The sequence below is a fragment of the Eufriesea mexicana genome, unplaced genomic scaffold, assembly GCF_001483705.2.
Source record: "Eufriesea mexicana isolate 0111107269 unplaced genomic scaffold, ASM148370v2 scaffold4744748195, whole genome shotgun sequence".
NCBI lineage: Eukaryota > Metazoa > Arthropoda > Insecta > Hymenoptera > Apidae > Eufriesea > Eufriesea mexicana.
In genome coordinates, this window is record NW_016907918.1 from 63,753 (window position 1) to 90,040 (window position 26,288).

The 26,288-nt window shown below is 33.6% G+C and overlaps 6 protein-coding genes across 13 annotated transcripts in view; 3 read left to right on the forward strand and 3 right to left on the reverse strand.

Moving 5' to 3' along the window:
- The first annotated feature begins 86 nt into the window (after positions 1-86).
- On the forward strand, positions 87-1,216 carry Cks30A (Cyclin-dependent kinase subunit 30A). Of its 2 annotated transcripts, none has more exons than XM_017897216.1 (3): positions 87-199; positions 788-915; positions 1,051-1,216. In XM_017897216.1, exons 1-3 carry the CDS (start codon positions 144-146, stop codon positions 1,104-1,106), a joined length of 240 nt encoding a protein of 79 aa, XP_017752705.1. In that variant the 5' UTR covers positions 87-143; the 3' UTR covers positions 1,107-1,216. The 2 variants fall into 2 exon arrangements, with proteins under 2 accessions (XP_017752705.1, XP_017752713.1); XM_017897224.1 differs by lacking the exon at positions 87-199 and adding an exon at positions 380-457.
- Positions 1,217-2,759: 1,543 nt separating this feature from the next.
- Eaat1 (Excitatory amino acid transporter 1) lies at positions 2,760-8,035 on the forward strand. 5 transcript variants are annotated; one of them, XM_017897248.1, is made up of 11 exons: positions 2,760-3,233; positions 4,229-4,319; positions 5,580-5,849; positions 6,295-6,478; positions 6,537-6,579; positions 6,664-6,703; positions 6,793-6,979; positions 7,055-7,288; positions 7,372-7,563; positions 7,642-7,776; positions 7,865-8,012. In XM_017897248.1, the coding sequence occupies exons 3-11, from the start codon at positions 5,594-5,596 to the stop codon at positions 8,010-8,012; spliced, it is 1,419 nt and encodes a 472-aa protein (XP_017752737.1). In that variant the 5' UTR covers positions 2,760-3,233; positions 4,229-4,319; positions 5,580-5,593. The 5 variants fall into 5 exon arrangements, with proteins under 5 accessions (XP_017752737.1, XP_017752729.1, XP_017752746.1 ...); XM_017897257.1 differs by lacking the exon at positions 2,760-3,233 and adding an exon at positions 3,985-4,066; XM_017897240.1 differs by lacking the exon at positions 4,229-4,319 and having other exon boundaries at positions 2,762-3,233.
- Positions 7,728-9,763, reverse strand: Vps25 (vacuolar protein sorting 25). 2 transcript variants are annotated; one of them, XM_017897314.1, is made up of 5 exons: positions 9,606-9,763; positions 9,218-9,363; positions 8,914-9,132; positions 8,718-8,834; positions 7,728-7,798 (listed from the first exon to the last, which is right to left on the reverse strand). In XM_017897314.1, exons 1-4 carry the CDS (start codon positions 9,653-9,655, stop codon positions 8,722-8,724), a joined length of 528 nt encoding a protein of 175 aa, XP_017752803.1. In that variant the 5' UTR covers positions 9,656-9,763; the 3' UTR covers positions 7,728-7,798; positions 8,718-8,721. The 2 variants fall into 2 exon arrangements, with proteins under 2 accessions (XP_017752803.1, XP_017752811.1); XM_017897322.1 differs by having other exon boundaries at positions 7,729-7,795.
- Positions 9,764-10,179: 416 nt separating this feature from the next.
- Positions 10,180-11,445, reverse strand: LOC108545584 (uncharacterized). Its single transcript, XM_017897283.1, has one exon. The coding sequence runs from the start codon at positions 11,443-11,445 to the stop codon at positions 10,180-10,182; it is 1,266 nt and encodes a 421-aa protein (XP_017752772.1).
- A 537-nt stretch (positions 11,446-11,982) lies between these two features.
- Positions 11,983-13,230, forward strand: LOC108545593 (NEDD8-conjugating enzyme UBE2F). Of its 2 annotated transcripts, none has more exons than XM_017897294.1 (5): positions 11,983-12,036; positions 12,377-12,497; positions 12,598-12,759; positions 12,833-12,994; positions 13,063-13,230. In XM_017897294.1, the coding sequence occupies exons 2-5, from the start codon at positions 12,390-12,392 to the stop codon at positions 13,177-13,179; spliced, it is 549 nt and encodes a 182-aa protein (XP_017752783.1). In that variant the 5' UTR covers positions 11,983-12,036; positions 12,377-12,389; the 3' UTR covers positions 13,180-13,230. The 2 variants fall into 2 exon arrangements, with proteins under 2 accessions (XP_017752783.1, XP_017752791.1); XM_017897302.1 differs by lacking the exon at positions 11,983-12,036 and adding an exon at positions 12,229-12,254.
- Positions 13,231-13,545: 315 nt separating this feature from the next.
- Positions 13,546-26,288, reverse strand: part of Obsc (Obscurin) — a 35,332-nt gene continuing 22,589 nt past the window's right edge. Inside the window, 20 exon segments of the mRNA XM_017897334.1 lie at positions 13,546-14,174; positions 14,243-15,390; positions 15,499-16,002; positions 16,077-16,218; positions 16,280-16,513; positions 16,641-17,110; positions 17,257-17,395; positions 17,507-17,545; positions 17,547-17,944; positions 18,125-19,044; positions 19,115-19,413; positions 19,499-20,262; positions 20,338-20,762; positions 20,846-21,424; positions 21,496-21,796; positions 21,875-22,058; positions 22,281-22,683; positions 23,380-24,267; positions 24,880-24,984; positions 25,534-25,686. Coding sequence (XP_017752823.1) covers positions 13,928-14,174; positions 14,243-15,390; positions 15,499-16,002; positions 16,077-16,218; positions 16,280-16,513; positions 16,641-17,110; positions 17,257-17,395; positions 17,507-17,545; positions 17,547-17,944; positions 18,125-19,044; positions 19,115-19,413; positions 19,499-20,262; positions 20,338-20,762; positions 20,846-21,424; positions 21,496-21,796; positions 21,875-22,058; positions 22,281-22,683; positions 23,380-24,267; positions 24,880-24,984; positions 25,534-25,686 — 8,342 coding nt within the window. The 3' untranslated portion in view covers positions 13,546-13,927.

Sequence of the window (26,288 nt, forward strand, 5' to 3'; positions counted from 1 at the left end):
TCTTCTTGATGTTACATCCGTTGAACTTTCAAATTTGTGAGCATACGTTGTTGGAGGAAGATTTTGGAAAATATAAGAGTGAGTTTTATAGTGCTTTGTGGTGAATTATTTCAAGATTTAGTGATCATTTCAAATATATAAAAATGTCGCACAAGATGTATTATTCAGACAAATACTACGATGATAAATATGAATATAGGTTGGTATGAATAACAGCAGCACGTAATGGGTCATTTAGATTTCGATTTTGGTCAATTGTGCCATTTTGATTCATTTTAGTATATGTATAAATAACACGTTGTAGATATATATTCAAGTTAATATTTTCTCAGTAGCTGCACGTGAAAATATTATTATAATAAAAAATCTACTTCGCCATATTTTATATGTGTAATTCAGTAACTTCTTTGTCTAATTTTTCGACGCAAATGTAACGTATCGTTTAAATGGCCGTCTGGTATGTTCTTTTGTTTGTTTTATTAGCCTATTCACTCATATTGAAATTGGCAGTAGCAGATAAAAAGGGCAATAAAATATTAACGTCAATATAGTCATAAAAATTTCGTGAATTTACTGATTGAAATATGACAGTATTGTTTAATAAGCATATTTTAGAATATATCACAAATTATTTCTTTTTTAAATAATTACTGTAAGTGAAGATAATTTATGTTGTAATAAATTTATAATTTCATATATAAGATATAAATATTGTACTAACATATTATTACAACTTATTGGTGATATACATATGTATATATATTATTCATATATCTTTTTTTATTAGGCATGTAGTATTGCCAAAAGAAATGGTTAAATCAGTTCCAACTACTCATCTCCTTTCCGAACAAGAATGGAGAGCCATGGGTGTTCAACAAAGTCAAGGATGGGTACATTACATGATTCATAAACCAGGTATGGTAACTTGTTGAATTCTGTTAATACCATTTAGATTATATTATTATTCTTTGTCTTTTGGTCTGAATTGTATTTAAAAATAAATTTTGTAGGATGAAAACATATTTTAATTGACAAATATTTTTGTTTCAGAACCACATATTTTACTCTTTAAAAGGAAAATAACATCTCCCCCACCAGAAAATTAATTATGCCCATTACTGTAACAATTTGTAAATAATACTTCAGATCATTGTTAATATTCATAAAACAACTCAACCAGTGACTTCTAAATTCAATATTAATATGATGATAAAATGCTCCACATAAGTTCATATTTAAAAATTTATTAATTTTAAAAGACAGAAGAATAATTTTGATCTTCCAAACTTTTTCTTATAACAAAAAACTAATGTATTGTCTTAATTTTTCCTGTGAACATATCATTGCAAAAAGTCAACAAAAGTATTCTGTATATATGTCTATAGAGTCCCCTAGCTTTTAATTACAGTTTAAATAGTACTTATATTTTGGATTTACCATAACAGTCTGGTATTTCATTTAATATAACTAAAGCAAAAGACCTAAGTATTCCAATTTTTTCCTAAAGATTATAATTCTGAGTCAGAATCAGGTATTCTGTTAGGAATTTATTGTATGGAGGAAGAATGTCATAAATTTGTGATTGAAGTGCCTTGCACATATGTGCTAATTATTAAGGTATACTTTAGTATTACATACTTAGAATAATCATTCATTTATTTTTAACAAAATTGATATAACAAAAAGTGTGCCTTTAAGTTATAAGTTCATTAATAATATAGATATCAATTTGAGATTTCACTATTAGTAATTAAGTATTAAATTCTGCGTTCATTAAGTATCTTGCCATATGATTTTTTTATATCATTCAGAATTATATAATGCATTTATATTACATATAATGTTATTTGGAATCAGCTCTCTAATTATATTTTTGCAACTTTATTTTATCAGTATTTCACAAAAGTAACTTTTATGTCTAAGTATTAGATGACTCATTTATTTTTAATAAATAAAACATGTATCGTTCGTTCTTAAATAAATATTTGTAACTCATATGTTAGTTTTCATTCTCTTTTCCTCGTAGTAATTATACATGTGTAATATGTATACACAAACACAAATATAATAAATTTTAATTATTTTTATGAGAGCAATTTTGGACAGAGAATTACATAAATGCAAAATATAAACGAAGTTACGTTGATACAAGATACGTGTATTTCTTCGTTTATATTCTTGAACGGCAAAAAAAGTGAAACAAATTTAGCCGAATGTACGAGAAAGGAGGGGCAGAATAATTAAAACAATCACGTGACTGACCTCAATCCAATTATACAAACATCGTCTCTAGCGGTCAAGTAATTCTCACACTAATTTTTGTAAATTGTACATTAATTAAATCATCGTTTATGAACACGTATGATGTGTACTACAGTTCGTTTCACTTTTATTACATAATTTCGTTACCATTTGTATCTTGTAACAAGGAAATAAGTGATTAACGAAATTTGTTAAGATTAGAAAAAATTAATTTGTATACTATGTGTGTGAAGTTGAAATAATATGTGCGAGATAAATGAATGTAACATATTTTAAATATATTATTATATACATATCTTAAATTCAAATAAAAGAGAACAAATCAAATACTTATTAACACTATGTAATTTTATTACTACCAGTTTCGTCCAAAAATAACCGATATTTCGTAACAACTATGATTTAACTTGTTATATGTGTATTAATTACTGAACTGTCTACTATATATGGTATAGCCATTCATTCAAGTTCTGAATGCATGTGTGATCGAGGTACACGCGGTTTCGTAAACAGCGTGTATATTGGTGCGCGCGCAAGCACGCGTTCATCGTAGGATCTCTGACTACATGTGCGAAGGTGCATAAGAAAAACGGCGAGGAGGGAGAACGTGTAGTCAGAGTTCGGTGAAAGGGGGCAAAAGAACAGTGGAGCACAGAGAGAGAAAGAGAGAATACTATAGGAAAAGGGTGATGGAGAGGGAAGGAGATAGTTGATTTCTGACGCACACATGTTCTATCTGTATGATGCGAAGGGCTCTGTTCTCATGAGCTAGCCGGCACTCCGCGAGAACAGAGCGCACGGATAGTACGTCGATCGCGCTCGCGGGAAGACGACTTTTCGCGTACTCTAAATCGAAACGTGTTCAGCATACCAATTCAAAAATTAGCACGCGCGCAACGTGATTCGATCGCATTGTTGCGTGCTGTTTCTTCTATTAACGACTACGATTGTGAACAAATTCAATTTACCAGGTAAGTCGATTTTTTCAAATAATTACACGAAATGTATATACAAGATATTTTTGTGCAAAAAATGAAAGCATTTGTGGTTGAAAATTTTTTCCATAATTCAATGATATAATACTTCTTAAAACATCTAATTGCACTAATTTTACCCTTTTAATAATAATGTAAGAAATGAACGCTTAAGCAATGTGACAGGAATCAAAGGGTAAATAAAGTCGTGTCTCGTCGTACTCATCTTTGCCCCGACATTAATTATGATTGGCATTACATTTATGCCTTTTCTGATTGCGTATCATCAGATATGTATATCTGTTGCATTAGTAAGAAGGGTCGAACAATTTAATATAATGTACATCTTGCATTTGTTATAGTCCACGTGTCTAAAATAGAAATTCAAACTGTTTATACAAAAGCATGATAAACGAAATTTGATTTTAGAATCGATTTAATGTGTGTACCAATCGTTTGCCAAAAAACGTCTTTAAGAATATCCATAAAAAACAAATAAAATGTTTTTTTAATTATTTTGATAGAAAGGTTGAACTACTTCAATTAAAATTTCTTTCACGTACAATCTTCTTTTTTAAAACATGTGTCACAATTTTATCTACACATTGAACATCTTTATTTAAACTTACTCATAGATACGTCCTTCGCGCAGTGAATCCATAATTACTGTGCTTCTTTGTTCATTTAATGAATAATAAATCAGTACGTTTCAAATTTTTAGAGCATCGCGCGTTTCTCATCAAACAGCTACTTTTGCTGTGCACGGTTCAAATAAGAATGGCACGTGTGTTTGGTTCTTGTTGTCTACTTTCATTTGCCTTCGCCCAGAGGTGCGTGTAGATCAGATCTTTAATCGCATTTAACAACGATGCGACCGCAAAATCAGTTTCGAAGTTACTGTATCTTCCTTTTATTTGTCTTATTTATACACGTGGAACCAACATGAACATTTTTGCCGCGCGAGAAAGTAACAATGGTAAATTTTTCTGCAGTATACAATTTTGTTAGTGGATGGAACGTAAAGGCAGATTTCCAGGACAGTTTGAACCGGTTAATACCAGTTTCTGCAAGATATACATACATGTATGTATACATAACATAGACGAGAAAATTATATTTTTATTGATTAATTAATTTTATCGATTAATTAGTAATTAATTAAACATTTTTAGTAAATTATAAGTAGTAGTATTAGTAGTAGTAGTAGTAGCAAATTTTAGTAGATTTAATTACGCGATAGTAGTTTTTATGGTACGACTATTTGATACCGGATGCTGCTCGAATTAGGGAATAAACATGAACTTAACACTATGTACTTTTAGGGTTAATTGGTGCTGTCAGATGATGGGTATGCACACCCAAGGGGTATTGCGGGTAATAATTAAATTGACAGTTAACAATTATATATATCTCATATCGTTTATGTTATGTAATAAATTATATTATGCATCATCTAGCATGATCAGTATTCAGGACCAATGAATCTCGTAACGCGCCTTGAAGATTGTTTTTCCTGTTCACTTTTGCAATTATGTGGATAAGTATACGTTTTATAGTTACATTCCATTGAGATAATATTTTGCAAGACCTGCAATCAAGGACATGTTACGAATGCAATGGAAAAATTGCTTTAAAATATTTTTTAGGGTGTATTAATAACCATTAAATAAAAATTTAATATAATACAATTTTATAAAAATAATTTTAATTCCTAAATTAGAAAAGTATGATTTGTAATAAACTAAATCATCGAGTACAAAGTTGAAAGAATTTATGATTTACGACCTAAAAAAATTATGAAGATTTAAAAGTTAACTGTATCATGAAACAATAACACATCTGAGATAAGCAGTGCAATTATGGTAGTGGAATAATGACACAAGAATCATCGTTTAGAGATGCTTATTAATATGAAATTAATCAGTTTATTCATTCGTATTAATAGCTTGCAAATTTTTGCGGTTGATATTTAGAATTCTACTTCAATAGCATCTTAAATCTATCCACAATTTTTACTTCTACGTATCAGTTTTATCGCAGTGTTCCACAGTGTTCCACACATGTGCAAATATTTTAATACGGTTACAGTTATAAAAAATGGCATTACGTTTCAATACCCCGATATAGAAAGATAACGTAATTAGAGTGATATCTCTATATTATATATATAATTTAATGTTTCGTGTATTACGTTCTAGAAAAGATCTTATTATCATATTCGTAAATAATTTATACAATATATTTCGAAGAATCATTATGTTGATATTAATCAAGACGTAAATTTATGTTGATTTCGATACTCCGTTAAAACATATTAAAAATTATATTACTCTTTTCTTTTAGGATAAAAAGACGACATGGCTCATCCAAAAAAATGGAGAAGTTGTATGTCAGAAAACATGCTGACAATGCTTACCGTAATCGCTGTGGTTTTGGGTACTATTTTTGGTTTCATCTTAAGAAACGTTAAAGATGAACCATGGACAAAGCGCGAAATCATGTACATTCAATTTCCCGGAGACATTTTTTTGAGAATGCTAAAAGCGCTTATATTGCCTTTAATCGTCGCTAGTATTGTTAGCGCGATCGGCGGTTTGGATCTTAATTTATCTGGTAATTAAAAAATATGCATATATCGTCTGTGAAAAAACTTTTTACATAACTGATAACTTATGACGAATGGACCGCGTGGGTGTACAAACTTGTTTACGTGAAGATGTCTGGTTTGGCGAAGCACAGATTACCGGTATTTTCTGGTGTTATTTAGCTTAACAAATGAGGGAATCGTGAATAATTCTGATAAGAGATGTTCTGATAACAAATGATTTTTTATATTTTTGAATTCTAGTTTTCTAAAAGACTATATTCCGAATATGAGAGAAATCAGAAATAAGCAAACTCTTCTGATTTTTCTTGTACAAACGTTTAAACGTTATAAGTTCTCATTTTACGATAAAAATTGTTTTTGTATCCATGCATTGTGTAACATAATATTTTAATATATTACATAAGATATAAAGGGCAAAAATAAACATTTTACCGCGTATTTAATTTATAGGAAGGATTGGTATAAGATCAATTTATTATTATGCGACAACGACAATATCTGCTGTAATTCTCGGTATAATTTTGGTCTTAATTATTAGACCAGGAGAATTCAGTGCACATGGTATGGTTGCAAACGACAATATAAAGCCAACTAGAGATATAACAACCACAGATACAATATTAGATTTAATCAGGTAGAGCAACAAATACTATATTTATAACGAATTATTTTTTATGAAATTTTATTTTTAGGAATGTATTTCCACCAAATCTAGTACAAGCTTGTATTGCACAGGTATATTAAATTTGCTATAAAAACTAATTAATAATGTATAATAAAAATTAATTAAAATTTTAATTAATTAATATTGTGCTTTAGTACCGTACAATACTAATAGAGCCTGAAAATAATACAGAAGGTAAGTATTATATTTAAGCTAAATTTGTTTATACTTTTATGTGATTCTATTGTTATATTTTATAAACAATTCAAAATTTTTTCTTTTAGCAACTAACATACAAGATTGGGAGATATCTCATAAATATGGAGATGGCACAAATACTTTGGGCTTGGTTATATTTGGAATTGTTTTTGGAATAGCTCTTAGTAAAATGGGTGAACCTGGGAAACCTCTTTTAACTTTCTTTGACACTTTGTCTGAAGCAACAATGCTTATTACTAAATGGGTTATATGGTAAAAAATCATATAATATTTGTGCAATTAATTTGAACCACATAAAATGTATTTAAGTATTTCATTTTGTTATAGGATATCTCCAATTGGTGTGCTTTTTCTTGTAACTTCAAAGCTTTTAGAAATCGAAGACATTGGTGCCATTGTTGGACAGTTAAGTTTATATTTTATTACAGTATTATTAGGTTTGGTTATTCATGGATGTGGAACTCTTTCAATTATATTTTTTGTTTGTACCAAACAATTGCCATTTAAAATGATAGGCAAGATGAGTCAAGTTTTAGCCACAGCTTTTGGCACCTCATCAAGGTAAATTGTACGATTTTACTAATTATGCAAGAAGCATCAGAAAAAGCTTAGAATATACAAAAAATGTATCTTCGTGAGTATAGTACAGCTACACTGCCAGTAACAATACAGTGTTTGGATAACATAGGCGTGGACCCGAGAATTACGAGGTTTGTTGTTCCAATTGGTGCTACCATTAATATGGATGGAACTGCATTATATGAAGCTGTTGCTGCAATTTTTATAGCTCAAGTTAGAAATGTACCACTGTCTCTTGGCAATGTCATTGGTGTTAGGTAATTATTAAACTAAATAGTTCACTAAAAATGATACTCAAATTATAATAAATTTAATCATTTAATGTACTTTTGTAGTATAACAGCAACTGCAGCAAGTATAGGAGCTGCTGGCATTCCACAAGCTGGTCTTGTAACAATGGTTATGGTATTAGATACTGTAGGTCTGCCTGCTGAAGATGTAACACTCATTGTTGCGGTAGATTGGCTTCTGTGAGTATTCTAATAATATCTACTAATTAAATAAAAATATTTTTATATTACTCATGTAATTACAAATAATTGTTAAATTCCTTTACAGAGATCGTTTTCGAACAACGATAAATGTTATGTGTGATGCACTTGGAGCTTATGTTGTTGAACATTTAAGTAAAAAGGAACTTGAAGCAAGTACAAACCTCCAAGAAGAAACAATTGAACTAGCCAGAGTGAGAAAAACAGAAGCATAATTTTTTAGTCTTCTTGTTACAAATTTGCCATGATATTATATAAACACAACTTTTTCTGTGTTTGTAATATTTTTTATATACTTTATAAGTCCATAACTTGTACTAATGTATATTCATGTTAACTCAAATTTTAATTTGTATGGTAATCTATACATAATTTTGTAATTACTAAATATTGTAATTAGCAGAGTGCTATTAGATATTTAAAAAGAGAAAATGATTAAGCACTAATGTACTTTTAAAGATCTAATCTTGGCTCATTTTATTTTCATAAATATGTAAAATATATAATTTTTGTTTTTTACTTGAAAAAATATTTTATTGTTATTACTTTTTTGTGCAAAATCGAAAATATTGCATAATTCATAATACTAAACATTCCATTCATTCATAGAATATAACAAATATAAAAATCACATTTAATATTGTTTTCTTTATATTTCATTTTTGTACATATATAATATTTATTATACAAATTTTATTAATGTCATCTTCAAAAATAATTTCATGTAATGATACTTAAAAATGTATTTTTTAATTCTGTTTGTAATCATATGTACTTCAATTATATAAATTCCTTGGAAATTTGTTATGTAATTATATCTTTAAAGACATACAAAATATGCCTCTTTAATCATAAACATATACCTTGAGAGTAGAGAAAGTTGTATTTACAATTTCTAAGCAATTATTTTGTACAATTACCTGTCTAAAAGAACTTAACACCTTGATTATCATCAAACAAAATTAACTCTGCTTTTTTATTTGATTCCAATGTTTTAAGTGCTCTGATTAGTACTTCTGTATCAAGTCCATAAAATTCTAAAAATAGGAAACATTTGTATTACATAATATTTTACTTTATAAGTTCTTTAAATGCGATTTTTATAAAACTGCATACCCTGATTTATTGTGTCTTCTCCTTGTGTTAACTCAAATAAAGTACATACAGAACCAATAAAACCATTCTCCTGTGCCCAATTATAAATAATTTCACCCCATTCTTCCAAAGTATGCCAATAAATTAGCCATCTTTGTCTTGTTTTATCCAATGGACTTGCATTTCCTGATTTTGCTAATTCTTCTAATATTAATAAGATGGCCTCTGATGATAACTTTCCTATTAAATATGTTAAGGGATAATATTTATGAATATATAACAAATTTATTACTTTACTCAATCACTGTTCTTGTAAAAAGGATACGATTAATTGCAGTATTGTTAAATAATGGACTTGAATGCACTTCTCTTACATCTACAATGGCTTGTTTTGTGATACGATAATATTCTAGTATTAAACTTTTCCATGCTACTAATTGTTTAGCTCTAGTATCTGAATGAGGTTGGAGACTGAAAAAATAATTTGTTACTTCGTATATTAAACACTAAGAATTACGTTTAAAAATGCAAATAACACTATTTATATTTACATTAGTATTTTTCTTATATATTATTAATATATATATTTGTTACTTTTTATTATCCAATTCAAATACATCAAATTTCCACAAAATATTTCAATGCACATAATCAAAAGTTATGTTTAAATTATAATTTTAAACATAAGATCAATATAACCTATTAATACTTACGTGAAAAATGGGGGAAAACTATATTGCCAAGGCCATTCAATTTCTGCCATTATTATTAAACTAATACAAAAATAATAGATATCATATAATGATTATATCTATCAGTTATACCTTCAAAATAATTGTGAAAGTTTTAACTACGAAAAAGTATTAATAGGCATGACATCTATGTACATGAATCTGACTGAATGGTAGATTAACAAATTCCATGTTATTTTATAATTCTTTAGGCAAACTAAAATAATATTGCAAAATAATCATTTGTAAAATAAAGTAAATATAAAACTAAATGTAACTAAAAAATTGAAAGGCAACTAATAATATTACAATAAAATTTTAATAACATTCTTAAATCGATCTAATTTTTATAATCTTTCTTAAAAAATATTTATTGTTCAACTAGTATTTTTAGATATTTATTAAATAAAAAATTCATACAAACAGTATAAACATGTATCAAATCGATTATAAAATACATACAATATAAACTTAACCTATTAAAGTAATTATTTATATTGTACACACTATTATAAAATTATTAAATCATTATCATATTGTTTTTATATAGCAATTATTACAGTGTATTTAAATTCTTATACATGATTATATATTGATTTTGGTAATATATTCCTTCAGTCTCAAAATCTCTGTATGGTCTTAAACTGGAAAATGGATTTTGTTCAAAATATGAACATTTTATACAGTTATTTAAAATTTCATTAAGTCTGATTTGTTCTTTTTTTGCTTCAGATAAAGTATAAGATGTTAAGATCAATGGGCAGTTTTGTTTAGCTATTATTTTCAAAGATTGTCTCCATGTATAATTTACAGATTTAAAATCTTCACATTCATGTATTCCTGCATTATATCCAATAATAAAATTTGGTTTTGTATAAAAATCACTCTTTGCATAATTCTCATAAAGCATATCATATACTTGAATTGAAAATTGTTTATTGTTATACTGACAATTTTTACATAAATTCATTAACATAGAACCTATAGATAATTCAGGTCCTATCAGACAAATTTTTATTATTGTTATATTTGGTAACCAATGTAATAAAATTTCCCAAATTTCTATACCCTCAGTATCTATCACATTGGCTGCAGTAATATGTATAATGATACTATTACTTTTTAAAATATATTTTAATTTTTGTAATGCATAAAGAAATGTTAAAGGTCGTGTTAAATATTCTGTATCAATTATTGTTTCTTCTATCTTTGATACCTGTGAATTTCTTTGTGGCTTAATATAACAATCTATAAAATCTTTCATGCTTTGTGGTAAATTTGTATGATTTGTATTGTATGGTACTTCAATTTTTGGTATTTTTCTTTTGTATGTTATTAAAATTACATCTAAATTAAAGCACAACTTCATAAGATTACAAACTTTGTCATGTATTGTGTCATCTTTGTGCTTCACACAAAAACTGTTATTTGGACAATTAGGACAATCTTCAAGAACTTTTATATTTTGATCATGACATACAATGCATGATCTAAGAAATTTGAACATTTGTTCTTCATAATGTTCTAATTTTCTACCAATTTTTATTGCTACTAGTAACATAAAATTCATTTTCATTTGTACCCAGGTTTCTGTATTAATATCTTGTTTAATATTTAAAAAGTCTATTTTGCTATCCTTTAAAACACTGTATATTGCTTTACATAAATCTTTATGCTGTGACCAATGTATTTTTTGATGTTCTTTACAACAGTAAGAAATCATAGTACAATTACCACATCTTTTCAAAGAGATTCCTTTCCCAAATCTTTTACAAACGTGACAAACATTTGCATAAAAAAAATAGTTATATTTGAGCACCATCTTATGTATAAAATTTTTTATATAAAAATGTATAAATGAATAACTTTATTAATATGTAATGTAAAAGTTTTTAATGTTATAAAAATTGTGCTTTTCCTTGTATAATATGGCGATACATACAATTAGATATCATTTTAAACAAGATTTTTCCTGGTTCAAAGTTTTGAAACATTGTGTATTACACATTTGTGTATTATTATTTGTGTATTACACGTTTCGTATATTACACATAATTTGGGTATCAAATAAGATCCATAATGAGTATGATATATTTACGTTAAAAATGTTATGCACTATAAATACTTGTAAACAAATAAAAATACTTCAACAATAATTTATACACTACATTTATCTCAAAACAGTTTTCTATAAACACAGTCGGATTGATCTCACTAAATATACTCTCTATGTAAAACCAGTATTGCCATCTACAGTATGAAACTTAGACTTTGAGTGCACTTAAATATTTACCGTTTCCTTTTAAATGTTTGATAATCGGAAAACTTGAAATGAAAAATAGCAAAATGCAAATTCATTAAATTAAATATACAGAAATCGTATATTACAGTATTATCATATTTATAGGATAAGGTACAGTTTAAAAAAAACTAACTATATTCAATAGTTCTAACCTTAATATCGTGTTGTTCAATAATAAATGTCATAAACGATATTTGACAATGTAGTTTATGATATTATTATAATTTCGAAATTGTAGAGTGTAATGTAATTTGCCTGTTGCCTTTTTAAAAGTAATAAAACAACTAGTTATTTTTAATGCTTATCAAAATGAGGTTATCAAATAAATGGTAATAATGCTTCGATTGTTCTTAACTGTTCAAACGCAATTGTCAGTTTGATGGATTGTCCTTTTTTTACTTTTTATAGTTTCTTGTACGTTTTGTAATATATCATATCTTTTTCTTTCCAGAATTGTTGAAAATATGATTACCTTAAGGGGAAAATTGAAGAAAGATAGTGATATAGCAAATTCAAAAAACAGAGATTATAATAAACGTGTTTCTGTCCGTGATAAGTTATTAATTAAAGAGGTATAATGATCTAGGGATGTATGGAATTGTGTTGAAAATAGTGATAACTATCCAAGATACAATTTTCTTAAAGTAGTTTGATTTTTTTTTATTTATTTAGGTTCAAGAAATGGAACAAACTTTACCTAGTACATGTCAGGTGAAATTTGATGACCCTCACTGTTTACATGAGTTTATCCTCTTGATTGTTCCTGATGAAGGATATTGGATTGGAGGTAGATTTCACTTTCAAATTTATATACCTGAAGAATATAATATGGCTGTAAGTATATCGTTAATTATAAAATATAAAATGAAAATTTGTAATCTGTGTGATATTAATATAATATTTTTAGCCACCAAAAGTTCAGTGTTTAACAAAATTATGGCATCCTAATATAAGTGAAGATGGTAATGTATGCCTTTCGATTTTAAGACAAAGTAGTGTAGATGAGATGGGATGGGCACCAACTCGTAAGCTCAAAGATGTTGTATGGGGTTTGAATTCTCTTTTTACTGTAAGTCTTCAAAACTTAAGTATTAAAAATATTTTTGGGCTTGCATTAATTAATAATATCCTTCTCAGGATCTTTTAAATTTTGATGATCCCTTAAACAGAGAAGCTGCTGATCTATTTAAAAAAGATAAGGAATCTTTCCGAAGTACGGTCAAAGATTATGTTATGCAGTATGCAAAAAGATGATTGAGACCAGTGAATATTACTGTAACAGTGTAATTGTACATTTGTGGAATTAGCTTTTTATTTGGTGGAAATTTCAAATTTTATTAAAAAATACTTTTTCAATTTGTATTTAGTATCATTTGCTACTAGTCTTCTTATTCTAGAAAGATTAGGTTTGTTATCCTCAGTTTTGTTAGTCATGTGCAGCTTTTGAGTGTTATGATACTTCATTACAATTAAACTTGTGTAATTAGTGGTACAGAGAATGAGAACAAAGAAAATGTCATGTGTACAATATACTTATCCTTTTTATAGAGCATTTTAATGATGACAGATCATAATTTGTAAATAAAGTCGATATTTAATAATAAAGCTTTCTTTAATTATTTAGTATTTATTGGTGATTTTATTAGAATATAATCATCGTTTTTGTACAATTTTAAAGGGTTTGGTTTGTACCTTGATTCGTTAAAACGTGATTTATCTTACGTTATATTCAAGTATCGATCGGTCGGTTCTTTTCTTCTTACTCATAGATCTTTGAAGTAACATATGAGCAGACGGTAATATTTAATTAAAATAATTAAACGTAACAAATAAATAATAACAAAAAAGAGAACAAGGAAAGAAAGTTCTTACATTTCGATACTCTCTTCTTTTTTTTTAGTTACTCTTCCTTGCTCTTTAAAAGACTGACTAGATACGTGCATGAAATTTTACAGTCACGTAAATAAAATTGGAAAATCATTGCTTAATAATAGTTTATGCGTTAGAACGTGGTGAGCAGTTCTTCTTGTATGCTAGTCGATCTAATAAGTTTTTGAGTGGAACCTAACAGGCTTTCACTTGCTAGGTTTTGGCTTTGAGATGCTATATTTAATCTTTCTCCATGATACTCCTCGTTATACTCTTTCAGTCTGTTGCCTAAAAACACGGCTCTCTCGCGTTTCTTAATCATAAAGTCCGATGGCTGTAGCCACCTGTGTTCATGACATTCCTCAACCAGTGGTCTTTTACTGAAATGAGAATAGAATAAGTAAAGCCTCTGTACCATGTAGATCAAAATAAAATAGAAAATACGAACCTGGGTGCTCGTTTAAAGACCAACATGAGGAACCTAGTAGCTTCTTGACTCAATTCCTTGTACAGATATTCGAATCTGTATCTTACAAATAGAATATTCTGCCTGGTTTCATCAGGGTCTTTGCCTCGGAACGGTGAAATACCGGACAGAAGTACGTACATTAGTACACCGACCATCCAAACATCCGTCTGAGGATGAGCTGGTTCCTCGTTATATACTTCGGGTGCTCTATATTCTGGGTGACCAGACTTCGGTACTAATGTACCTAATTTGCTGACAAGTCGAGCAGAACCCATATCGACTAGTTTAATTTGGACCGATCTGACAGTAGACATCACTATATTATCAGGTTGAATATCGAGGTGACAATATCCTCGCCAATGGAGGTATTGCAAACCATCCAGAATTTGAGTAATGGCAACGGCTACGCAATTTTCAGTATACTCATGTCTACTTGAGAAGTATGTGAGAATATCAGCACCCTGAAGTTTTTCTAGGATGAAGATTGCAACTGGAGAACCTGGTGCTTTGTATGCTGCTTGTAACATTGCTATCCTCTCGTGCCTTAATGAACGAAGAGCTTCATATTCCCTGTTCACCTGCTTTTCTGTTTCTGTATGTAACTCCAAGATCTTTGCGACTATCACACTGTCTGTACTTTTATCAACACCTTTTACTACGACGGAGAATTGACCTCTAGAGATCTCAGAAATGAAACTATATTTGTTCGATAGATTCGTATCGGTCGACCATTCAATGGGATGATCCTCGATAGAATAATCCATATGTGGCTTGTCTTCATCGAGTACTATTTCCTGACCTGATTCAGTTAATTCTTGAAGATGTCTCATAGCTCGGGTGATCTGAACCTTTGGACAACCTGGTAGTCTAGTTTTGATTAGTTTCGATGGGATACCTTTCTCGCTCCAACCAATGCGATTTCGTGCTGCCAAACGGAAGTTGTAGCTTGTATCCGGTTTTAAGTCTCTTATCAAATAGAACTCATGATCGATATTTGAGGCCATGTCTATCCAGTCGACCGAATCTCCTTCTTTGTACTGAAGATTATAGCATAACACTGGTGAGTTTCCATCGTACTTAGGTTGCTTCCACCGTATAAGTATTTCTGTGTCTGAGACTTCGGAAGGCTGAAATATAAGAATTAATAAAAAAATTCATTGCATTTATAAATTTGCATATCGTAACTTGTTTTAAAGACCCACAAGAAATTTTGATAACATAAATAGTTTATGTACCTCCGGGGAATCAGGTCCTGAAGGAACAACAGCTTCCACTAATCTTGTTCTGACAACAGTTTGTCCTAGTGAGTTTCTTGCGACCATTTTGTAGCTACCTACATCGTGTTCCTTTGTTGGATTGAAGCTAAGTATAGACCTGCCGTCTTTGTCTTCCGTGATTTTTATTCTATTGGTCTCTTGTATCATCAGATCGTTTTTGTACCATTGAATTAATGGTTTGGGACTTCCAACAGCTAAACAGGCCAACTGAGCAGGTTTTCCTTCCTCAATTGGTAAAATTTGTGGTTTTTCACGGAAGAATGGTAGATGGCCCTCTTTCTTTGACTCCAACATTGCCTCTGCTTCAGCGTAACTGTCTAATCGAGTTCCTAATTCGTGTTTCAAACGTCTTAGAGTAAAGTTGTCTGGTGAACCATATCTATTGATTCTTGCGCGTCTCTCGTCATCAATTTCTTCATCCATGATATCCGTGAAACGACGACGTTCTCGTATAATAGGTGTCTGAAGCGGAACATTATCATGTGATAAAAATTTTAATTCGTATTGTTAAATTCGAACTCATAATTTTTAATTACCCTCCAATCGAAGTTCTCATCGGTAATGGTACGGGAGAATCCAGGACTACGATTACATGCAACTTTCATATATTCACGTAAACGTACAGGGAAATCAGTATCACGAAGTTGAAGAAGATAAGTGTCTGGTCCATTTTGATAGCTACAAAATTGTACGTTTTTAATCATATGAAAATCTGTGATCTTGTTGCATGAGTACTTACTGGCTTTCACTTTTAATGATACCAATCTCCGTGTCAATTGGTTCCCTGGTAGGTGTTTCACTATCCCAGTGCTTAGCTACAGGTTTCTTTAATGGACTGTATGGTCTATCGTCACTAGGTTCGGGGGTGTATTTCTGACCAGGTGGATAGACCATTTTTGATGGGTGTTCGAAGGCTGTATTCAATTTACGTCTGCGGAACCATGTGCGGCAGGAAGCGTTGTTGTACCAATCGCTAAAAAATATTTTCATGTTTAAAGCAAAATGAAAGAATAAGAAGACTGCAACACAATATTTCTTTTTCTTAAATTTTATAATCTGTGTAACTGATCATGATATTATCAGTGTGATTAATTACTAACCGGTATAATTTGTAATAATTCTTCAAATTCTCTGATGGAATTTTGTACAAATCATACGGAAGTTTGTCAGCATACGCTAGCCAAGGATGAGCAAGAGCAGCTGTGACATCCATTCTTCTATCAACATTGTACATTAATAGGGAACGAATAAAATCTTTAGCATCCTCTGAGATGTTTTTCCAACGATCATCAAACTCCCACTTTCCTTCCCTGATCTTCATCAGTGTCTCCATGTCGTTGTTGCCTCTGAAGGGTGATATTCCAGAAAGTAGGATGTATGTAATAATACCAACAGCCCACATATCTGCACCGAAAGTTACACCCTCATTGTTGGTGACTTCCGGTGCCACGTACTCGGGCATACCGTACGACAAAATCATCTGTTTCGTATACGAAATTCTTCTGGCGAGGCCAAAATCAGCGATCTTTAGATCATCACCTCCCGTATGCGAAATTAGCAGATCTCCAAGCTGCAAAATATATTTATACAATAACAAATTGAATATTTATAGTGTAGAATACAGGATGTTCTGATTATATACTATTTTATATGTTTACAACTGATGTTAGTTAAATGAATCATCCTGTATGAAGATTTACTATAACAAAGATTAACCGTCAAACCCAGATGAGCATAATGGTTAGAATGCATGTACTCCAGACCCCACAGTAACTGTCTGATGTAACCAGCAATTTCTGCTTCAGTATAATAAGCTTGTTTTGTTAAAGTGTCTGCCAGTTCACCACCAGCAGCTCTATTTATTAGTTAAGAAATATTCTTGAACTTCCAAAATATTTTAAAACATCAATATTCTAAAAAGAATTAAACAAAATAAACTAATGAAAATGTTTTTGTTGAAGGATACAATTCCATTATCAACGAGACAGATTTATCAGTTTCATAAGTGTAGTCTCAGTAACTTTCTGTGATTCAGGTTGTTCATTATTTCCATCTCGTTGTACATGTACGGTTTAAGTTCTCCCTTTCCATGCATGACTTTGGCTGCATAATTTCGTCCGGTGCTTCTTTCTACAGCATGATATGTAACACCTTGAGTACCGCGACCAAGCTCATCACCCAGATCGTAGCATTCTTCAAATATTTTATCGGGACGAGGCCTAATATCCGTCTTCCTCTTGTACGTTCTGTATCCATATTCGTGTTCATTTTCTTCAACGTGCAACATTATGGAACAGGAGATGGATCCGGCTACGTTTCTAGCACTGACCGAGTACAGACCCTCATCTTTGACGATGGTATCACTGATAATCAAAAGTGTTGTATCTGGTTCGTTGAATTCGATCTGAAAGAATGGCGATTTAATCATTAAAATTTATACTTAGAAAGTTCGCGATTGTTGGGTGTGATAATATATTGTAATTTACTTGAAATTAATCTATTACATATTATTTTTGTCATAATTAGTGTTTAAATTGGAAGAAAAAGAACTCAAAGATGGTTAAAAATATATATATGAACAAACCCTTATTCTGGAAGAAGTAGTAAGAGGTTTCCAGTCCTTGTACCATTTGATTTCTGGGTAAGGTATACCAGCGATTCGAGCCATCAGTTGTCCAGTTCTCCTAACCATTACGATGGTTTCTTCCGGTCTATGAATAAATGTTGGATATTCTGCAATCTTCAGATAAACTCTTTGTCTTGCTTCACCATGTTCATTACTTGCAACAGCCTCATACATTCCTTCATCTCTTTCCAGCATTCTATTAATGAATAAAGTAGCCTGTCCATTTCTTGTGTAGCTTTGATCATACCTCCCACCAGACTCTATAAGTTGGTCATTGAAATAATACGTCATCTTTGGTTTTGGATAGCCATAAACGAACCAGAACAGGTTACAATTGTGATTCTTTACGCCATACTGAGTATCATGTTCCTGACGAAGGAACCTAGGCGCTTGAGCATAATTGTCGTGAGGTGGTCTTTCGACATCGAAGTCCTTGGGAAAATAGGGACTGGTCTCTGGACGGAAGTCGATGCCAGGAGGCAAGTAGGGGAAGAATTTCGGTGGATCTGGCTCCAGTTTTGCGCGATACGTTTGTGCAAATGGTGATGGATCGCTTATTCCATATTTGTTTTCCACACGAATGCGGAACTTGTAATCTCTGAAGGGTTCCAGATTGCGAATGTCGCAGACACAACTACGAATACCTGTGCGAGCAGTAAACCAATCACCATCTGGAAGTTCGCACATTTCTACTTGATATGTTACTGGAATTCGAGGTCCTATAGGGATGGACGGTTTCCAGGATAGCGTCAGATGACGATCCATCATTCTGCTGATAATTGGACGGTCAGCTAATGGCAATGGAACGCCGGATTTGCGATACTTATCAAAGTCTGCGTATTGCTCTCCTAAAGCTCTCTTTGCGCGTGGTTCCAATGCTAATAAAATTATAAAGAAAATATTAGTTATGTTACGAGAACAGTTGAGATTACATTGTAGGGTACTTACATTCGTAAATTAAGTCTGCGTTACAAGTATCTTGACCATATGGGTTTGTTATTTTTAAGATATATTTTCCTGCGTCCAACTCATCGGCATTAATTATAGTTAAACGTAACAGGCTGCCTTCTTGGTCCATTCTGATCCTATCAGTCTGCCATAGCTTATCTCCGTCATGAAACCATTCGAAATCAGGTTCGGGAATGCCTGTGATGCAGGCTGTAAATTTAGCTGCCATTCCTTTGTAGAACTCACAGTCGCCAATTCTCTTCAAGAATGATGGTGGTTCAACCCTTTTCGTCTTTCCTCTAAAACCAAAGATTGAGCATGTTCCATAAATAATGTAACACTTAATCAATAAAGCAGCCTTTGTTGAAGAAACAATCAACTTACATTTCATCGACTACTGTCAAATTGGCAACACACTCAGCTTCTCCACCCTTGTTCACTGCTTTGCACTTGTACGTTCCAGAGTCATCATAAGTACAATCTTTCACATATAAACAACAAACATCTCCATCGCGTTTAATCTTGTACTTATCATCATCCTGTATGATTGGTTTGTCATTGAAGTACCAGGTAATATCTGGCTGTGGTACACCAGTGACGCGAGCTAAGAACTTGGCATCGTGCGTGGGCAATTGTTGAAGATCCTTGAATTCTTGCATAAAGCTCGGAGGCTGGTAGATCTTTCTAATGTTAGCTGTTGCTTTTGTAGAATCTTCACCAAGTGGATTCGATATACGGCATTCATATAAACCGACATCTTTAGATTCACAAGGATTGATTTCCAGTTCCGTTTTCTTCCCATCGCAAGTCACAGTCAAGCGATCGGATGGTTGAAGAGGTGTGCCATCTTTGGACCAACTGACATCTGGTATTGGATTGCCGGTAAAGGAGGCAGATAAGTTCAGTGGTTGACCTTCCTCAACGTACACGTCTCGCATTGGATTCACGAATCCAGGCTTTTCTTCTGATAGATCAGACTGAAGTTTGCCGATTACACTGATTACACCTTTGCAAGAAGAAGTGCCTTCCGTGTTGCCTGCTATTACTTGGTACTCTCCTGCGTCTTCTGGTGTTACTTTGTTGATAACCAGCACTTGAGATCCATCCGGCAGGCTGATAGCTTTTATACGTTGTCCGTCAGGTATGATCTGGAAACACGAAGAAATTCGTACAATGAAAATGTCTTTACTTTTAAAACTTTAAAACTGTTTAATATTTCGCACCTCTTCGCCATTTTTGAACCATTGAAGCTGCGGTGTTGGTTTTCCTAGAACTTTGACTTCCATCTTTGCTGGGAAACCTTCCACAACAGATAATGGTTGAAGGGTGGTCACGAATTCAGGTCGTTTCTCTTTTTCTTCGACTTCGACTTTAGCAGAGCCAGTAGTTTCACCAAGCGAATTGGAAACGGTCATGGAATACGTGCCAGCATCTTCTGGACGAACGTAATCCAGCCTTAAACCGATCAAACCGTTCGGTTCGTTCATAAAGTATATTTCTTTGGTTTGTCGTAGTGGTATGCCATCCTTGAACCACTGAACTTGTGGATTCGGGAAAGCAACCACTTGAGCTTCCAACTTTAGTGGCTGTCCCACGATGGCTTTAGTGTCTTCTAATGGTTTTGAGAAAGATGGTTTTCTCCTTGAAGCTAAAATGAAATATTTCATCATGTCTTTACATTTTGAAAATCATAAATCAGAAATAATGAAAAAAATAAAAAATAATACTTACGTTTAATAGCTACAGCGCACAAAGAAGACAGGTCTCCGGTGGAGTTAGAGATTACAAGTTTATAAGCTCCACAATCAGTCGGCTTGACACAGTCGATCGTTAGTTTAATCATGCCATCGGGAGATATCTCAATCTTCGTATGATCATCCGGGATAATTTTTTCTCCATCCTTATACCAAGTTATTTCAGGCATGGGGCTTCCATCGATCTTCGCTTTAAGTTCCAAACAGTCACCTTCGTCTACCTCCGTCGATCTGGGCAGAGTAGAACAGAAACTAGGCGTGATCAATTGCACTGTCACCTCGCAATCAGTTTGAACGCTTCCAGCGACGCTAGAAGCTTCGCAACTAATTTTTCCAACATCTTTTGGACCGAATGTTGTGACGGAATAGATGCTATCGACGATGCCATCCACATGTGTGATGATTTTATGTCTATCGTCTTCCTTGATCACCACGCCGTCTTTTAACCAAGTTATATTTGGTCTGGGGATACCAGAAACCCGAACTTTCATTTCTAAATTGTCACGATCTTTGCATTCTATGTTCTTCAGTTCTTTCAGGAATAGTGGAGCCTCGGCTGAAAGTCGAATATTGTAATTAGGAAATGTTCTTTTGTGACAGAATCGTGAAAATAATTCTTCAACTTACTGTGTGCGGTCAGGGTTGCTTCTGCACTAGCTTCACCTAGATAATTCTTAGCTGCAATCTGATAAGTTCCTTTGTCTTCAACTTCCACACTTTTAATAATAAGCCTAAACTTGTTATTTCTTTTATCTTCCTCGAAATCGAATCTGTCTCCTTTCTGAAGAACTGTGCCATCCTTGATCCAAGTGATATCTGGCTTTGGATTTCCTTTGATGATGGCCTCCCACGTAAGTGACTCTCCAACAGGTGCGATAACGTCCTTCAGTTCTTCAATTTCGGGACGTAGTAATAAATTCAGGAAACCCTAATTGTAATAATAAATATTTACATTTTTTGTTTATGTAAACAATTCCTTTTTGATAAGATTGAATTGAACACTAACGCTAGCTTCAGCTTCGCCATATTTGTTCTTCAGCTTCAGCGTGTATTCACCAGTGTCATCTTTCAAGCATTTTGGTATACTCAAAGTGACTGTTGTTTCGGTTAACTTGTCTGATGCTGGCTTATTCCGTACGGTGAACTTTAGACGGCTATCATCAGCTGGGATTTCGTTACCGTTGAAGTACCTTTGAAAAATTCCATGAATTTAAGAAACCACATTCAATATAGCGCCCTTAAAAACAATTTCAATAACGTACCCAATATCCTTATTAGGTAGCAGTAATAAAAGAAACGGACCATGATTGATACGATTATTAATATAAATATAAAAAAAAAATAATTAACAAATCAAGATGAAAATATAATTAAAAAATTACTAATCAACAAAGACATGTAATGAAACGTACCATGTGATTTCAGGGACAGGATCAGCGGTGAACGTGGCCTTGAATTCTCCAGTATTTTCCTTGGCTACATCCACATCGTTCAAAGGCTCGATGAACTTGGGTTTCCGAAGATCATCCACGGTACCAACGGACAAGTAGCCTTCGACCATATCTTCGCCAAGTTTGTTCGAGAACGAGCACGAGTACACACCCTCGTCTTCGAGAATGGCCTTACTTAATTCCATCGAAAAATGTTCTCCACTACTGGTGATCCTGACACGTTCTCCGCTTCTCAGAGGCTTTCCATCCTTGAACCATTTGGCGTCCGCCCTTGGCAAACTTGTTGCTTCGATATTGAACACGACCGACTGGGTTTCGTAGATCGTTTTATCGGAGAGAGTCGATTTGATGATGTGAGGAGGCGCTAATTAGGAAATGCGAAGATTAGAATCTCTCTTACGAATAACAAGAAGCTATATACATTCTTCAGTGGTCAGATCTAAAAGGTCGTATCTTTTTGCCGTGCATCTAGTGCGGCGTTCAGCTTGCCACGTGCTGCTGTGTTACCATATATTTTTCTCTTTATTACAAATGCTGGACAATTTTGTTACCTTCGATTTATAATACACTGTAGGTATTTCATAATTCCCAGTTATCGGAAATTTAGAATTGTCTAGCATTTCTAGCATCTGCTTACCTTGATGAGAACGAAGACCATTTTAGCCAGGTTCGACTGATCGTTATTACATTGTATAAGTGTCTGGTAAGTGTCTGGATCGAACACAGAAGCGCCAACAAAATTTAATGCTCCATCTGGTATTATGATTTTAGTATTCGTTAAAAAAAAAAGGAAAGAAAAAATATTAAATGGTTCTCAAGTATGATTAAACTTTGTTATACGCTTCATGGAGTGTTAACATGCAAAGGCGACAGACATGATGGTACGCACAATTAACATGAAACTCGAAACCGATTACAAAGGAGCAGACAAGGAAAACAGAGAATCGTGCTGGCATCGAAGCGAATGCTCGTCAAAGAATGCTGCTATAATCGATCTAAGACCCTGTCGACCTGCAAGAACGCATCCGTTCGAGCAGCCGATGGAGCAATCCGGTCGTACCTGAGTCCCTGGAGGATTCCTTTTCAAGGATATCGTCCAAAACGCTGCGCTGTCGCTTAACGCGATCTAGAAGAGCTTCGAACTCTTCGTCGACCTCTTCATCGCCGCTGAGAGTAGCCTTCAATGCGCTCTCCCTAGATATCGATCTTTCCAATCCCTTCTTCGATTCCGTCGAGTCCATTCTCTCTATTTTCGAACTCTGTCTCGAAAGTCCATTCTTCATGGATCCTCGACGATCCTCTAAGTTCTGTTCGACGACTTTCTCCGGGATCGAATTTACTCGTTCTATCTTCTGTTTCGTTAACTTGCTATCTTCGATCGTAGGGGTCTGCGATTGCTCCAGATCCACCGAAGACTTCCGTTTGGGAGCTTCGCCATTTTCAACAACAGCAGCTTCCGGTTGTTTCACGCTCTGCTGAGTCAATTTTTCTAACGGCGCTTCTTCCAGTGACCGTTCTTCAATGATGGTTTCCGTGATTAACGAACCTCTGTAAGGCTTGTCGGCGTCCAGTATCTTTTCATCGGCCTGACGTCCACTCCCATTGAAGTCTTCGTAGGATCCGTTCACTAACTTCTGATCTTCAGACAGATCAGCGTATTGCATATCTTCCGTGCTGACGTCCCTCGAAATGGCCTTCATGGTCGACTCGTCATCCGAAACGGATATAATCGATACCCCACGGTTTACCTGAAGCTTCGACCTATTGTCCTCGCTGTTCTCCGAGAATTCTTCAATCAGCACGCCATTCTGTGGTTTCTGGACGGTCTCCTCTTGCACGCTGTAGCTGTAGGTGGCGATCTCTTCGACGCTAGGTCCGTCAGTGTTCAACTCCTGGCACTCAACCTTTGTTGTGGTCATCTTGCTGATAGTGTGGCTCTCATCGGGACCTGTGAACGCTCGGGCTGGTCACACTAGCTTTTTGACTACTATCTACTAGAGAGCAGAGATGATCCGTTCTACTCGACGCCAACGTTTCCGTCGCCTTTCGCGATGATTTATCTCCTCTGATCGAGGATCCGTAGCCACTCGAAAGCATAGCTGCTTTTCAATTTGACCGAAGCTCGTGAAAGCTTTATTCGGTGTGGCGTTATTTGTTTTCGTGCTTGCAGCTTTTGTGACTGACGTGGAAAATTTGATCTCGCGTATTTTGACAAATTTTTCATGGTAAATGGAAGATCGAGAAATATTTGACCTTGGAATGCCTAGGACCTAAGTCTCAAGTATCTAAGTATCTAAGTCTCAAAATTAAGAAGTGATAGTTATGCTGAATTATTGGATATTCTTGAAAATGGTTAACAATAGGCCAAATATTTTTCTTACTACTATGTAGTAAGCACATAGTAATGACACTTGTCAATTGTTATAACTAATTTGTAATTATGTACCTTAATGGTATCCAAGCTTTGCTAAGTTAATTCAGTCACAAAGTAGCCGTTCACGACGATGGTTACGTGAGACGTGTAAATAGCGAGACGTTGTTCAGCGTGTGGGAAATTTACCTGTGAGGATAGCTTCGTGGGTCGTCGTGGAGGCCACGGAGATTGTAATCGTGTCACCCTGGCCCCGTATTACTTGGACGTTTTGTTTCTCCAGTTTCACTCGACCTGAATTTATCAGACATGTTTTTTGGGCTACGATTCTACCACTACTGATTAATCAGCCATTGCTTAATTTAATTAGTCATCGGCAAGGCAATCGAGTCTTTTTATATCTTGCCTCTCTACGATATCAGTGTTACAATATTAAGCTGCTATCGCAAGGATTTCGGTGAATTACAAAAAAGAAGAAAAAATTACGTGTATTCGAAGTGAAGGAAACATTCAAAAAATAAAAGAGTAATGAAGCTGCTTGCGTCTCAAGCTTGCTTGTATGCGCAAACACAAATGGCACTATCACTTATTTCTCTACGTTTCAGTTAAAAAGGAAAAAGAGCGATAAAAAACGCGGCACGTCTTCTCGAACGTGTTTCAAAAGTCTTACCAAAATCTTGCGACATCGCATCGATCGCAGAACACAGATTTTAGAGCTTTCAAGCGTCTCATGACTGACAATATCTTTCTTTTCTATGCATAGAGACTCATACTTTCTACACACGCTGTTACAGCGCTATCAACGATCGTTTTGCTTTCCTTTGCCGACGATCGTTTGATTACCTTCCGGTCCGGATTCTTCCGCTTGTTCCTTCTTTGACTCGACCTCTTTCTCCTCGACTTTCTGGGCTTTCGTTTCCTCCTCCTCGACAATGATCTTTTCGACGGTCTCCTTCTTCAATTCCGTCTTTTCCTCCATGCTTTCTTCTGTTTTCGCTATGGAATTTATATATTTTGGGACCGTTTCAGAACATACAGTGGTAAACATAGGTAAACGCGACGAAACTGTCGGCATAGACGTGTGAAAAAGGGCGATCAACACATAAAAGTAACAATCGTACACGTATAAATACAAATACGTCGTAAGAATGGTTTCGTTGGCTTCTCCAGAAAAAACGCAGAGGGAGAAACGAGATACGGAAAAACGTATAAAACGTGAGTTTACACAGAGACAGAGGCAAGAGGATAAAAATACGAACAAAAGGTTCACGTCAATGTCGGGTACGTGACGCAATTTGTAGTGGAAATTGTGGTCGTAAATTGCTCTGTACTTCCGTTGGGTAAGTGTCATAGTTCGCAGGTTTCGATCGTGAAACCTTGTCAACGACTGTCAGTGAATCTTTGAGCGAACAAGTACGTCACATCGATAAACGATGAACAACAAACCGAACACGAAACCGTACCTTTATTTCAGTACTTACTGAATGGTGGCAAAATCGAACGCACGCCGATTAGCTGACGAGTTTCTCAAAAATTAAGAATGTGTGTACGGAGTGCGTTATATGTTTGAAGAGCTGCCCCATCAGTTCTCTTAATTC